At 47.2% G+C, this 14,473-nt stretch overlaps 1 protein-coding gene across 1 annotated transcript; it reads right to left on the reverse strand.

Annotated features, from left to right (window-relative positions):
- Positions 1 to 2,728: 2,728 nt before the first annotated feature.
- On the reverse strand, positions 2,729 to 8,411 carry LOC149329597 (uncharacterized). The gene is made up of 2 exons (XM_089560320.1): positions 8,070 to 8,411; positions 2,729 to 4,070 (listed from the first exon to the last, which is right to left on the reverse strand). The coding sequence occupies exons 1-2, from the start codon at positions 8,352 to 8,354 to the stop codon at positions 2,967 to 2,969; spliced, it is 1,389 nt and encodes a 462-aa protein (XP_089416446.1). The 5' UTR covers positions 8,355 to 8,411; the 3' UTR covers positions 2,729 to 2,966.
- Positions 8,412 to 14,473: the final 6,062 nt, after the last annotated feature.

Here is a 14,473-nt window from a genome sequence, read left to right on the forward strand (position 1 = left end):
CTTCTGTCTATAGACAGTCTATAGACTATCAATGGACAAAAATAAATATCTATAGGAAGGCAATAGAGTCTACAAGAAGTCTATAGACTGTCTATAGACCATTTTTATTAGGTGAAGGGGCTCCGTGTGCAATCGCAACCACGGCTGGGCACTTTTCCCCCGTTATTTTTTTTTGTTTGTCCGTTTTCCCGTACATGGACATGCTTGGCCTGGGCGACCACTTTTTGATATTGCCTTCGATCTTCATCTTGATCGGGAGGTTTTTAATGAGTAACTGGATTTCTTTTCGTTTTCAAGTTACGCTGGGGGCGACTGAAAAAGAATTCAATGCCTTCCCCGCTATTGATGTTCTTTTTTTTTTGAAAAAATGTAGGATGCGGTTTATTAAAATCCATTGTCAGGGAACATTCGTGGTGCAGCTTCATGAAGCTGCCATTGGCGACGGAGTTAAGACATTTAATCTTTTGATTAAACCTGCTCGGGGGAAAGGCCTCGGTGGCAAAGACAATGGCGCCGGGGGAATCATGAAGCCCTGGACAAATGAAGCTAAAATGAGAAAAACTAAGAGTGAACGCGCAGCACGATATTCTACCAGTTAGTACTAGCGCATTTGTTGAACATATTTATTTCATGCTAATATATAACTTGCTAAAAAATTGGCGGGGGCTTAGCTTTGGTTAAGCCTGGTAGGTTGCGAAAGTAAAAACACAGCGCCTCCAACTGAAGGAACGCAGTGCTCCGCGTCTACTAGGTCACGCGTGGCTACCGGCCGCCGCTGCGCGACGACTCAAAGCGTCTTCGGTAATTTTTTTATGTTTTGTTTTTATGTTGTTGCGACTGAGAGAAAGAAAACATGATCTACAGCTGGTATGACGTCACAGCGGCAGTAGCGCCACAGGTGCACAGCGCGGCAAACACACACCGCAACTGCAGCCGGGCTCTCTGAAGGAGCGAGTTTGTCGCCCATAATCTACAGCTGGTATGACGTCACAGCGGCAGTAGCGCCACAGGTGCGCGGCGCGGCGTAACTGCAGCCGGGCTATCTGAAGGAGCTACTCAAGCAGCACAGGTAATTGGCCCAATATTGGACGTGGATGGTTCCACTCTGGTGCATTGTAGGACCGTTCTCTGCCAATACATTTACAATATTGGGTCGATTACATGTGCTCTTTGATAGTTGGTCGCCAATATTCACTCCGCTAAAGGTCAAACGTAACTGCGGCCGGGTCACGCGAAGGCTTGAAAGTGCGAGTAGTATTGCTTTCGCAATAAAAAATTGGCTGATTCTTAACTCAGCTGTGCTGGATATACAAGCGAAAGCTTTATTATGCCGCGATGCTCACGCTCTTCGTAGGTCTCTGCCGCCAGCTTCGCACGTTTCCGCTCCCTTCTGTTCGCTAAATGTCAGCCGGATGATCAAATTCGGCCCGACACCTGCGAGAAGACGTCGGCTCCAACCGACTCGCTTCGTCCGTAGCGAGAAACTGGCAGGCGCGCATGCGAGAGCGGCGCCTTCGCCTTTTCAAGCGAACGGAGTCACGTGGCTAGTCACGTGACCACAGCTGACAAGACGACGGTCGGCGCAGTGGCGGTGGTGGGCGCGTGGCTGCAGCCGCGGCGAACCACGTGGGTAGTCACGTGACAGACACACCCCCCCACCGCTCCTCCGCTTGGAGGTCAAATGTGGCCTCCCAGTGACCTTGGCTCCGGCTAGGCCAGTACAGCTTTCGCTTTAAAAAAAAGAAAGGTGGTGGTGGCCGAGTTGTCTTAGGCATCGGAAAAGGAAGTCCCTTTTTCTGTCCTTACGCTGGTTCGAATCACACCAGGGGCAATAGTGTGAAAAGTTTTTCTCGGCTTGCTACCATTCCAATTCAATTCAATTCAGTTCTTCACTTTTCCAGAAATAATGGATCTGGGAAACGGTCAAGAGCTAAAAGCTGTCTCGACAGCTTGGCCAGGCCCATGACCCCTTCTACAAGACAATAGGTTTGGTTTGGTTTATAGGGTTTAACGTCCCAAAGCGACTAAAGCTATGAGAGACGCCGTAGTGGAGGGCTCCGGAAATTTCGACCCCCTGGTGTGAAAAAAAAGAACCACCTGGGATTCTTTAACGTGCACTGACATCGCACAGTACACGGGCCTCTAGAATTTCTCCTCCAAAGAAATTCAACCGCCGCGGCCGAGATCGAACCCGCGTCTTTCGGGTCAGCAGCCGAGCACCATAACCACTGAGCCACCGCGGCGGGTCTACATGGCAATAGTAGGGTTACATCAACAGGTAGTGTCCATATTAATTGACATCAAGAAATGCGAAGAACAATGAGTTATACAGTAGCAGAAGTGCAATTAAATTATTAAATAAAAATCATATATCAAAATGTGTCCACAGTAACTGTACCTATAGTTGTGAACACATCACAATACCGACAAAAGAAGTTAAGTGGACAGAATATAAAGAAAATAGAATACATACATGTTCATGAAAAACAGCACTTGCAAACGAAAAGGCAAACACGAAAGGTAAACATTCCGACGGAGGGAAAGTTCGGCAATTTGCTTCGCTGCCATTTACTTTTCGAAGACATTCGGCTTAATTTGCTCAGAATGCTTTGTGAAGGGATCGAAGACTTTTAGTTAAGGCTTCTCATCGTCTTGCTTTGCTCTAGCTGTCTGCTAATGGTTGCCCGGGAACCTTGGACGGTTCTCAGTGATGAATAATACATTTCAGTTAAAAAAAACTCTTTTATTCCAGGTATTTAAACATTTGCCGCAACAAATCCGGGAATACATGACCGAAAACCGAGAAAACTTTGTCATAAATAAATTGTATGACGAGCCTTTTCACTGCTACTTAACTTTGATCAAAGGCATGCAGATCGTGAAATAAGCACCGCCAGCCAAACCAACATTCGTTAACCTAAAAAAATGATTTTAGGCTCTTACAACATGTCTTCAGTCGGGGCAGATCATGGAACCAGCTCGTATTTTACATGAAGCTGGTCGTCTTCCACGTAACCATCGCTTATAAGGCTGTTCAGATTAAGCGATGCCTGGAAGTGAACGGGTAAGTTGCTTGCTGTTGTCGGCCTTTGAAATCTTTCGTAAGAAGGAGCAGGTAGCTCTTCAACCACCCGATCTGCCCCTCCTCCGGGATGTAGGATGCTGAGTCTGACCATGTGCTCGAATGGCCAGTGAACAAAGTCGTCCATATCACTCTTGTGCAAGCGCATCCAAGCATGCAGTAGCACAGATTTGCCGTTCTTTTTCAGATAAATTCCAGGGGACATAAAGTAACCCCGCAAGTACACCATCTCGCTCTTGTAGAGATCCGAGCCTACCTCCATTGCGGTCGCTTGAAGAGATTTCACATCTTTTACAAGAAACCTGCAGTGGGAAAAGCCTACTTTTGTGTGTCGCAGAAAGGTTTTGATGTGGTCCACTGCCGCCTGACTGTTTTCATTCGACGCAGCCCTGAATGCATCTATGGCAGTTACAATCTGTGAAAAGCAGCCTTTGGTTTGACTGTTTACGCTTATCAATTCATCCTTGAGTGTTTTCTCCAGTCTGCCAATGCTTCCCGAAAGATTAGGCGTACCGATCGTTTCAGTCAAGAATTGCTTGAGTTCTTCCTTAGACGCGTGGATTTCACGCTGGATTTGTGTCAAGCTGTCCTGATGTTGACTTTCACCCACGGTCACTTGAGCTTCTCTCAAAGAGTTTATGGCGTGGGAGATTTCGTTGAGGCGGTCGCCGTGCGCGCTGATATCGTCAACAACTCGGCCCAGAAATTCTCTGATTTCGCCCGCGTGCTCTTCTAGCGCGCCCCTGAAGGACGCAGTCAATGTAGCCACGTCGTTGGGGCCGGATCGACCTGCGACTTGAGATCTGAGAAGCTGCGCCGGATTGCACAGGCCCGATGTGAGGTGAGCGATCACATTGGAGCAGGCGACGGTGGCAGAGCACTTGGGACAGCAGACGGGATGGTGTCTGCATTCGCGCTGGAAATGCCGGACGATTCCTGAAGCCGTCGCAACATACTGGCACCCGCTTTCTTCGTTCCAGCATTTGACCTGGAAAACGCAAAATAGTCACCGTATTAATGTCTCGAAATGCAAATGTCGTTGGCTTATTTTGTCCATCTTCAGGGGCTACCAAATCAGAGACAAAATGTAACCTGCAGTAGGCGGCGTTCTTTTTAGCACAGGATGAAAAGGAGTGCTGGAATACGATGTTCAAGTGATGCTTTGTCCCCGCAAGAAGTTAAGATTTGCGTGCAGCACGCTTAATAAGGGATCATGACCCGGAAAAGAAGGGAACACCTTGCGAGTCTGATACCGGGAAAAATATATGCGGCGCGAGACAGGTATTCGTTTTCCCTGTCATGTGAAATAGTTTAAATCGAACAAACGGGCAGACGGCTACGAGAGACGATGTTGGAACACACGTGGTGTTTTTAACAGCCATATTTGGGACCACTTGAAGTCCACTGAAAGGTATGCACTCGCCAGCTTCTATTTGAACCCGCCGCGCGCGCGCGTGTGTGAGTGCGTGCGTGTGCAGGTGTGTGTGCAGGTGTGTGTGCGTGCGCGTGTGCGTGTGCGTGTGCGTGTGCGTGTGTGTGTGTGTGTGTGTGTGTGTGTGTGTGTGTGTGTGTGTGTGTGTGTGTGTGTGTGTGTGTGTGTGTGTGTGTGTGTGTGTGTGTGTGTGTGTGTGTGTGTGTTAACACAAAAATTAACACAATTTCCTACGCTTGTCCTTACACCCGCATGCGAGAAAACTACTGTATTATGTAACTGCAAGTGGTCATACAAGTGAGGCACCCCGACATGTGAACGAAGTCGAGCCTAGCTAAAAACACTTCACATAAAACGAGTGCAATGCGCGACCCGATACAAATAACCTCCCTCTGTAAATAACAAACATCTCTCTGCCTCACCATAGTAGAACTTGGACAAAAGTACAGCAGTGAAGCTACTGAGAAGTCTGGCACTTTGACTTTCGATAACTCGTGCGACAATGCAGCTGAAGCGCTTCTGGAACTACTGAACTTTCATCTAAGTGATCCTTTGGTTAGGCACAGAGGTATTTGTTAATTAAAGAGGGGTGCATTGGGTAGCTCATTCCACCCGTTTTTTTAGTGAACGGAGCGTGCTAGTGGTGTGAAAAATTGCGAGGACACTTTGGCAACTAACGTGTTAAGAGGCGAAAGCCCAGGACACTGGATGTGACGTCACATCGTTCCCGTGGCTATATCGATGCCCAAATTATACACCTTTCGGGGATCGTAAGTATTAATTACGCTTAATTGCACATTTTTTCATCTAATTTGACACAAATCCGACGTTTTTTCGACCATTCTGTGACAATTTTAACTATGCCGTGACAACTTCCGGTGGATGTGACGTCACACTGTTCCCGTGGCTATACCGACGTCCGCGCTATTTCGACGCAATTTCGGCATTTTTGCCTATAATTAATTAACTAATTATTCTACAGTCATCAAACCTGGTTTCTAGGTTCATTTTTCCCTCCTCTATCTGAAGCAACCATTGATTTTCTTCTATCTTTTTAGTTCCCGGGTTAAACGCGTGTGACACGCTTTGTTAACGGACGACAGAATGAGTCATTAAAGGCTTTCGCCTTAAAATTGCTTCGCTACACTTTCTGTTGCAGCGGACTCGCAAGCAGTTGGCTGCATACAGTGAAGGCTCAAGCGCTACATCCTACAGGCCCGGGCGTTATCTTTCACGTTCGCCTTATCACTGGCCCCGGCGAAGCAGTGCTGCTTTCTATAGCAGTGCGCTCCAGGAGCCCTTTTGACGCTTCCTGCAAGAATAGATTGTTCGCCTTTATCTTGGCGAAAGAGTTTGTCTGCTAAGCACACGGTTCGCGCTTTCACTCGCGTTATCTGCTGCGACAAGAGTGCGATAACCTTGAGAACAACTGCACGCATAAGGGGCGTCTTTACCGCTCCGCCTGGAGGTGATCTCATCGCGCACATGACTCGCCCTGTTATTGTCGGATAGAAACTCAAGAGGAAGCGACAAATTCCCTTAAAAGGAAGCAGTCGAGTTAAAGGGCGTCGGACTGTTTTTTTTTTTTTTTTCATGATGTCGTGAAGCCCCTAACCTGGCATCGTTTTTGTTCTGCGGATGCAGTGGGATTCAGCGCGACGTTCTGGCAGTAGACAGATTCCGTTCGTTGTTAGGTGTCCTTGGTGGGCAATCTATCTCTCTTCCTCGTTGATTTAGATTGGACTAAAGAAACAGTGCTAATAAATCCGTGTCAGCGATAAGGTGAACGTTAACGGTAATGCATTAATTAGCTTCTTGCTCCGACGCTAGAGGGCCGCCGTGGTGGTGAGCCCTTACAAATTTTCTTTAGACAGTCTATATATCCATAGGCTCTGTCTATAAAGTCTATAAACTCTCTATAGACAAATACTCGAAAACCATCCATAGGCAATACAAATGCTATAGACAGCCTATAGATAATCTATAGATTGATGGTCATACACTTTTAAGAGTGGGCCGCCGCGGTGGCTAAGTGGTTATGGTGCTCGGCTGCTGACCCGAAAGACGCGGGTTCGAACCCGGCCGCGGCGGTTGAATTTCTTTGGAGGAGAAATTCTAGAGGCCCGTGTACTGTGCGATGTCAGTGCACGTTAAAGAACCCCAGGTGGTCGAAATTTCCAGAGCCTTCCACTACGGCGTCTCTCATAGCCTTAGTCGCTTTGGGACGTTAAAACCCCATAAACCAAACCAACTTTTAAGAGTTTTTTCTAAAGACAGTATATAGACTATGAATAGACAAAAATAAATATCTATAGGAAGGCAATAGAGTCTATAAGAAGTATACTGACTGTCTGTAGACCATTTTTATAAGGGAGCGGTTAGGGCATTCGGCTGCTGACCCGAAAGACGCAAGTTTCATCCTGGCCTCAGCGGTCGAATTTCGGTGGAGGCGAAATTCTATAGGCCCATGTACTGTGCGATGTCAGTGCACTTCAAAGAACTCCGGGTGGTCGAAATTTTCGCAGCCTTCACAGCGGCGTCCCTCATAGCCTGAGTCGCTTTGGGACGTTAAACCCCAGTAAACCAGTAAACTAATCCGACGCTAGAGCGCGCCACGATGCAATTAGCCCGCCGCTCATATGTTCCCTTGATCCTGGAGTACCTGCAGCTGTGCATTGACCGCCAAACAGGTCGCTGATTATGGAGACCTTGATTGCAGTTCTGGTGGTTTTGCTAGTGCCAGTTTCATTACTAAACCATGCGCATTTCGAAACAGGGCCGCCGCGGTGGGCAAAAAATAGCAACGACGGCATGCTTGTTGGAAATGAATCTTATCGCTTTCCGCTGAAAATTGCGGAGAAAAGTTCAAACACGTAGATTTCCCTTTTAACGCAGAAAGAGAGAAGGCATGTATCGTATTTATAAAAATTATAAACCAAACTCAAGAAATATATAAATGCAACTTAATAATTAATCGTACGAAAGCGGGTACATTTCTCCCATAGGGCTTCTTTTCTGTGCCTGGTATTTATTACACTGCAGCGACGTGCTTTCGGCAGAAAACGCCAAATAACCACATAGAATTCAACTTTTCATTTTTCATTTACTTTTCCTGTTGACTACAGGTGAAGTTTTAGGAAAACGTCAAAGAAGCAGTAGCAAAGGTATTTCGAAAACCAAAACACGTCGGGGAAACAGAACACTAAAAGGGAAGCAAGACTGAGAATGTTACAAAACGATCCGGATAGCGGAGTTTCATTTACAAAGAGCTTCAGAAGCATAGCGGTGCCGTAACTGCCGGCTTCGCAGACGACAATCTAATTGCTGATAGTGCTAGAGATAGTTGTTGATCAAATCCACCCAGCACAGTAAGGGAAGCGCCCACACAGCCGCAGTTGTTAGCCGGATGTCTCATTCTCTCGTTATCAATACTCTCTTTGAACGGCTATGTAAATAAGGCTTTAGGTCCCGATTACCCCGTAACCGAGGTCGTTAGACCCGAAGAACGTCCTCGGTACAACTGAAGATCAACAGCGTCTTTTCGTTTCCGCTTACCTCTCTTCGAAGCAGTTCCTCGGAAGCCGACTCCCTCCAGTCGACAAGTTCGTCTTGGCACTCGTATCCGTCGAGCGGACAGATGTGCAAGCCTTCCTGCGAGCACTGCTCGGAGCAATGTACGCATAGTGTGTGGGCACACGGAAGCAAAGCAGTCTTCGGCCGGACAAGTCCGCAGGCACTGCATACCCTGTTGGGGGGAAGAGGCTTAACGAACCTCAGGGGCCTCCAGTCCAGTTCGTCGGAGAATCCGACAAGCGTGTACTGCTGACTTCCAGGAGGCATATCGAAGTGCCTTCTGCTGTTAGGCCTGAAGGAACTGCACCTTACACCCCGTCTAGGTGCGCTCTTATCTGTCCTTCTCTTCCGTGGTTGCCAAAGAGACAATCGCGTGTTATCTGCCACCTCTCGGTTATCGCACGGAGCGGCGCGCAGGGCTCAAATAATCGGTTCTGCGGTGTCTGCCGGTTGGGATGTTTCGTTCACAACGATTCATTCGACACCTGTAGGTTTAATAAGCACACAATGTTTTTAGCATCCATCCTCGGGTAACACAAGCGAACATCGTCGTCAACCAGCGAAGAAGTTGACGCCCAAAGGAAGTTCCGAAACAGGAACTCGAACCAACGCCCTGGAAGGCTCAGTTTTCAATATAAATGAAATCGTGCAGCGAATACTCCACCAGTGATGTGAACAGGATTCGGTCTAAGGCCGGAGAAAATATGGAGGACTCGTTTTCCGACGCCTCTAATTTACGGCAATCGTCGAACCATTTGCGCTGTGTGTCGTAATTGTCATCCAGTGCAAAGGGCGACTCTTTACCTCAGTTTAACATTGTATAATTCAGAAATTCTGACCATGTCGTATTTTTTTAAAAAAATGAGCTGTGTGGGCCCAAAAATCAAGATTGCAAAAAGACCGTAATGCACGTTTCTGCAGTGAAAAAATACTTTGTTTACTAACTGTAGTGGTTGCTGCGCAAACCGTTTGGGTATGGTTAAAATATATTATAACGGCGATTTAACTTTAGTGGGAACTTTGGTTGTTTTTTTGCTTCAAAATGAGCAGTGACAGTATTTTAGGAGTTCTAGTAGTGCATTGTAGCCGGGTAAGTCACGAGATAAGATGCGGCTTCTAGATAGATACCACTACCCGGCTTCCACGCCCGAGAAGAAAATGGCTCGACCATGATAGGCTACTTTATGTGTCTTCACTCGAGGGTGACATGGTTTCCATGGTGACCGAAGGTGACATGGTGACCTGTCGCTAGGGCCTAAGATAAGCATGCGAGCAGCACGGCGCATCAAACATCGAAACCAATGTTAAGAGTGGTCTATAGACTGTCTATATACTTCTTATACACTCTATATTGCTTTCCTATTCATATTTCTTTTTGTCTATTCGTAGTTTATAGACTGTCTTTGGACGAAAGCCAAATAAAAGTGCATGGACATATTCTATAGATTGTCTATAGACTCTCTATATAATATGTATTAAGGCGGAAGCCTTTATTGCCTCATCGTTGTAAGCAGTAGTTGTCGACAGAAATGTCACGCTTTTCAATTGGTCCAAACGCTCATGACGTCAAAGTGCGCGAATTTCAAACGGGGCCAATTGTACTGTGGCTAGTAACCATGCAAAGAATTAAAGGGATCGTATACTGATGCTCCAGGTAAGTGGGAATGAGTTCAGTTAATTGCCTAATTACCCAAATAGCCTAATTAACCTTTCTACTCAAGCCATATAAATAAACAAAACCGAGTAGGAAATTCGTCGACTTCGGGAATCGAACCCCGGTCTCCAGAGTGCGAGACGAGCATGCTAACCACTCCGCCAAGCCAGCTTTTTTTCTTTATTGCATTTTCACAACGGGTACAAAGAAGTAAAACATGTCAACAACACTTGCACTGACACGGCAGGTTAAAATTTTTTCAGTTCAATCAAGTCATCCAACACATTTAACCAAGTTGGCTGATCAGGCAGTGCCTGATACACTTCCCTCAGACGTATGACACCTTCAATGAAATGCTCGCGTGGAGATCTCACAACTACTTCTGCATTGTTGAATTGTGTCCTTGTTTTCCATAAACTATGGAGGCCAAGGAGCATAATAGTGTCATAAGGGATGTCCTGTTTTCCTACCGGTAAGAACCTGATGCCATGCGGGTGTAGCGGTAAATCTTTCTTTAAGGTTCTTTGAAGCACATCCCAGAAGAAAAACGCATCCCAACAATCTAAAAACACGTGATCTATTGTTTCAGGTTTTTTACATAGAAAACAATCTGTTGACCAAGGGACAAAGAGTCCTTTATCATGCATCCATGTTTTGACCGACAGTGTTCCGGTGTGAAGTTTGAAAAAGAAAGTTTTCAAATATGGATAAACTGGCATTCTTTTAACCCTTTTGAGCACATCTGCTCCTGGGCCTCCGCAGTTTGACAATCGGTAAATGGGTACAGGAAGCATTGATTCAATTAAATCCTTATACAGATTTTTTCTAGTGACATTGGAGAGGTAGTGCATTGAAAATCGCACTTGTAACATTCTGTACGCAAGCACAACTTCACGTAGATAACCTCTCACGGTACCACGCAAGTTTTCAACAGAGCATACTACAACTCCTGGTAGCAATCGACATAAACGAACTTGCTTCGCGACCAGAACGATATTTTTCTTCGCACTCCGCCATGCCTGCTCGATGGTTTGGAATGAACAAAGGCGCGTCTAGTGAATACACTGTCTTCGTTCACTCCCATATTCCTCCCTTCCCGTTACCGCGATGTTCAGGTGTCCACCGAGGTATGCGGGACAGATACATTTCCTTTCCTCAAAAACCAATTTACCGACGAGCAAGGCGTAGAACTGAACGGGCGATGGCGTTCTATGGAATCCCTGGCAGCGTTGCAGGGCGCTGTCGCGTTCTAATCTTAGAGGCGAAGTTTAACATCTTAACCACACATCAGTGACACAAGCAGCAACACCGCGCCTAAGGCTTTCGCCTCACCGCACTTTAGGTCAACAAAGTGCCCCCCTGAATTTTTTGTGCTGTGCATAGAGTAGTCTATATGATTTGTCTATAGAAAGCTTATAAGTTTTATATACAAAAATCTGGACAGTGTATATATTCTCGTCTATATATATAGGGAACGTGCGCTGCCCAGGTGGCACTGCATTTATTCCACTGTTCGACTAAAAACTGCTACCGTCAGTCGCTTGGGCCGCTACAAACGCGAGGGCACATTCTGAACGATTAGAAGCCCGCGTTTGGTTGATAGCACTATCTGCCTCGCTTCTGTAGACATAACCCCGATAACTGACACGCACCACGTGTGGCTTCGACAGCGCGCAGAAGCTCACGCCAATAAGCTCAGGAAGGTGGCGTGGAATAGCACCAAGAGCGCCCCCAGAACTGCTTGCCCCTCTCGCTATGCTGTGTGTTAAGGCGCTGCAGTCGACACGGCAAACTTGAGCTGCGGTTCCCTATAGCACGTACAGAGAATTCCGTTTTTATGTGCGGGAATTTAAAAAATTCCTGTGAGCAAACTACTGGCCTAATCGAGGGCAAACTTCACTCACGGGGTAGCGTATTATGGTCTACGTTATTTGAGATGTAATTAAACGTCGGTACTTGCCTGCATTTCCTGAAATTAAGAAGAAACTGCTGTCAACTGCGAGAAAAGCTGTCGCAGACGAGAGCTATACGCGAGCCGAACAGCTGGTTTGACAGGGCACGCCATCTGCCGGAAGGCGAGGCAAACGCGTCAAACCAGCTGCTCGGCTCGCGTATAGCTCTCGTCTGCGACAGCTTTTCTCGCAGTTGACAGCAGTTTCTTCTTAATTTCAGGAAATGCAGGCAAGTACCGACGTTTAATTACATCTCAAATTACGTAGACCATAATATGCTACCCCGTGAGCGAAGTTTGCTCTCGATTAGGCCAGTAGTTTGCTCACAGGAATTTTTTAAATTCCCGCACATAAAAACGGAATTCTCTGTATATATAGCAGTCTATATATAGCACGTAGTCCAGCTTGAAGGAAAGAAGTTGGTGATGGTGGCCGCTCCCCAAGCGACAGCGAAAACAACTAGGGGGTAAAGTGCGCTTCCCAGCTTGTTTGGCTGTTGAGACTTACACAGCAGGAGAAAATAACTTGATTTAAATTTGTTACCGGTTGCGTGCGCATACGACGTGATCATCCATGTATACTACTGTATTACTGTATTACACACACGCGCACACACACACACACACACACACACACACAGGCGCGCGCACACACACACACGCACGCACGCACACGCGCACACACACACACGCACACACACACACACACACACTGGCTGGCACTGTCATCGCGATGAGTATAGATGCACGTGAAACTCATGTCTTGAACCCCGCCTTCTCCCCGCAGAATTTGCATTGTGAGTCAAATGACTCCGGGTCTATGGCATGTAGTCTTCGTGGGTTGTTGTAAGTGTTGGTCTGTAGCTTTCGGAGGTGTTGTTCCTCCCCTTTATCTAGTGTCTTAGCCGGCGGAGGGTAGACCCGACGGGATAATCTTAAGTGCTGAAGTATGTCATTGTAAGTTAGTAGTACCTGTACCATATGGAATGGGCCTGCCAACGAAATCAGGCGATCACTGTTAATAACCAGCCAACGCAGGAGGGGTGGGAGGCAGCTCTGTCCAGCTCGGACGGAAAGAGTCAAAAGCAACTCATCGAAAGAGCCCGGATAGCAGCCTACGCCAATGGGGTTCCGGACTGAGAGCTCCAACCACGGCTACAACCTCCTAAACCATTTCATTAAAATATTTTCACCACCACCATGTCTTGAACGCACACACCGACACGTCATTAACACATATTAACACAGCAAGTATATAATGCACAGGCGGTCACAGACGGCTATCCAGGGCTATTTCACACAAAAATTTGAGCACGGCCTTCGTCACACGCCACCAATCAGCACGTTTCGCCTTGGCGCCTATGAGAGTTTCTTCAGAGATAGGGCGAGAGTCCAGTTGTCTCACAGTCGCTTACAATGTTCGCCTCTCACCAGTGTCGTTCGGGCACTCGCAAAGAAGGCGTCCTATAGTCTCTGAGTGTGGCACTGTACGCAGTTTGGGTTGGTTTCTATTCCGATCTTGTGAAAGTAGTGTTTGGTGTAGGCAACGCCAAGCCGTAACCGGTGGAGTAAACTCCCTTGACGTCGCATTACCCCAATGGCAGATGAAATCGTGAGCCGGCGTCAAGCTTAGATATGCGGTCCTGTTGATGGCTTGAATCGTTCCAGTGCAACTGCATTGCGGCTTGCATTAAATGCGCCAGCAAGGCTCCAATGTAAGATCTGGAAAAGGCTATTTCAATGAAAGCACCATCATCATGTGCTAGCCGAGCCTCGGCATCAGCACGCTCGGTTAATTGGAGAGACATGGGAGAGGCCTATGCCTTGCAGTGAGCATATTCATGCTGATGATGATGATGATGATGATGAAGTTAATATCGTCGTTCTTCTGGAAGTGCAGAAGATTCTTGATTGGTGGCTGGCTGCCTTCGCACCGCCCTATCACCGCTTCCTTGGAACCTGGCACGCAAAGCTTCCAGAAGTAAATATAACAACCATTTTAATGACTTCTGTGCTTCCTTCATACCCAGAACTTTAAGCTCGTCATTATTTTAAATGAGACTGTACAAACTGCACGCTTACAGCGTCACGCAGAAGCTCAAGAACAGTCCTTTCTTGGTGTAATACGGAACCATCTTTAGTAGTCCATGGATTCGATCTAATTCTAAATAGAGGAAAATATCATTTATTAGTTGCACCCGCCGTGGTGGTTCAATGGCTTTTGCATGCGGCTGTTGATCACATTCCGCCGCGGTGGTTAAGTGGTTAAGGTGGTGGTGTAAAACACTTATTTCTACTATTTACAAAAGATGTATTGCTTGAACCGGGCCTGAAGGGACCGGCCCTCACAGTCACTGGGAGGGATTCCTAGTCCGGTACCCCTGTGGCCTCAGTGGCGGCCTGGACTCTTTTCATCAGGGCTCGTTGGTACTGGAGAGTTGAGCAGCTGATCAGGGCAGCCTCCCAGTCCTCTCGGCTGGGGGGGGGGGGGGGGGGAGCAGGAGTGGCAGATCATGCCCACACCATGTGATACGTCTCCGCAAACACCTCCCCACAGTGTGGACACTCGCCCGAAAAGGCCGAACTAAAATGTTTAAGCACTGCCGGGCACAGCATCGCTTTGGTGTAGAGGCGGAGAAGCCAGCTCTCCTCCGCCTTCTTGAGGCCTTTACAGGGGGGTGAGTATCGGCCGTGAGAGGTTTGATACAGGGGAGAGATCTCCCGAAAAGTATTAGCCGGATTCCAATCAGGAGCCGAATCAGGCAGCGGGAGAGACAATGC

This window comes from Amblyomma mixtum, chromosome 9, assembly GCF_055824585.1.
Source record: "Amblyomma mixtum isolate Tamu chromosome 9, ASM5582458v1, whole genome shotgun sequence".
Classification (NCBI taxonomy): domain Eukaryota; kingdom Metazoa; phylum Arthropoda; class Arachnida; order Ixodida; family Ixodidae; genus Amblyomma; species Amblyomma mixtum.

Bases quoted from the DNA above. Each gene is read 5' to 3' on its own strand.
- LOC149329597 (XM_089560320.1), bottom strand. From the start codon at position 8,354: ATGCCTCCTGGAAGTCAGCAGTACACGCTTGTCGGATTCTCCGACGAA. The intron at 4,071-8,069 runs GTAAGCGGAAAC...TGCGTTTTCCAG, and splicing joins AGGAACTGCTTCGAAGAGAG to GTCAAATGCTGGAACGAAGA.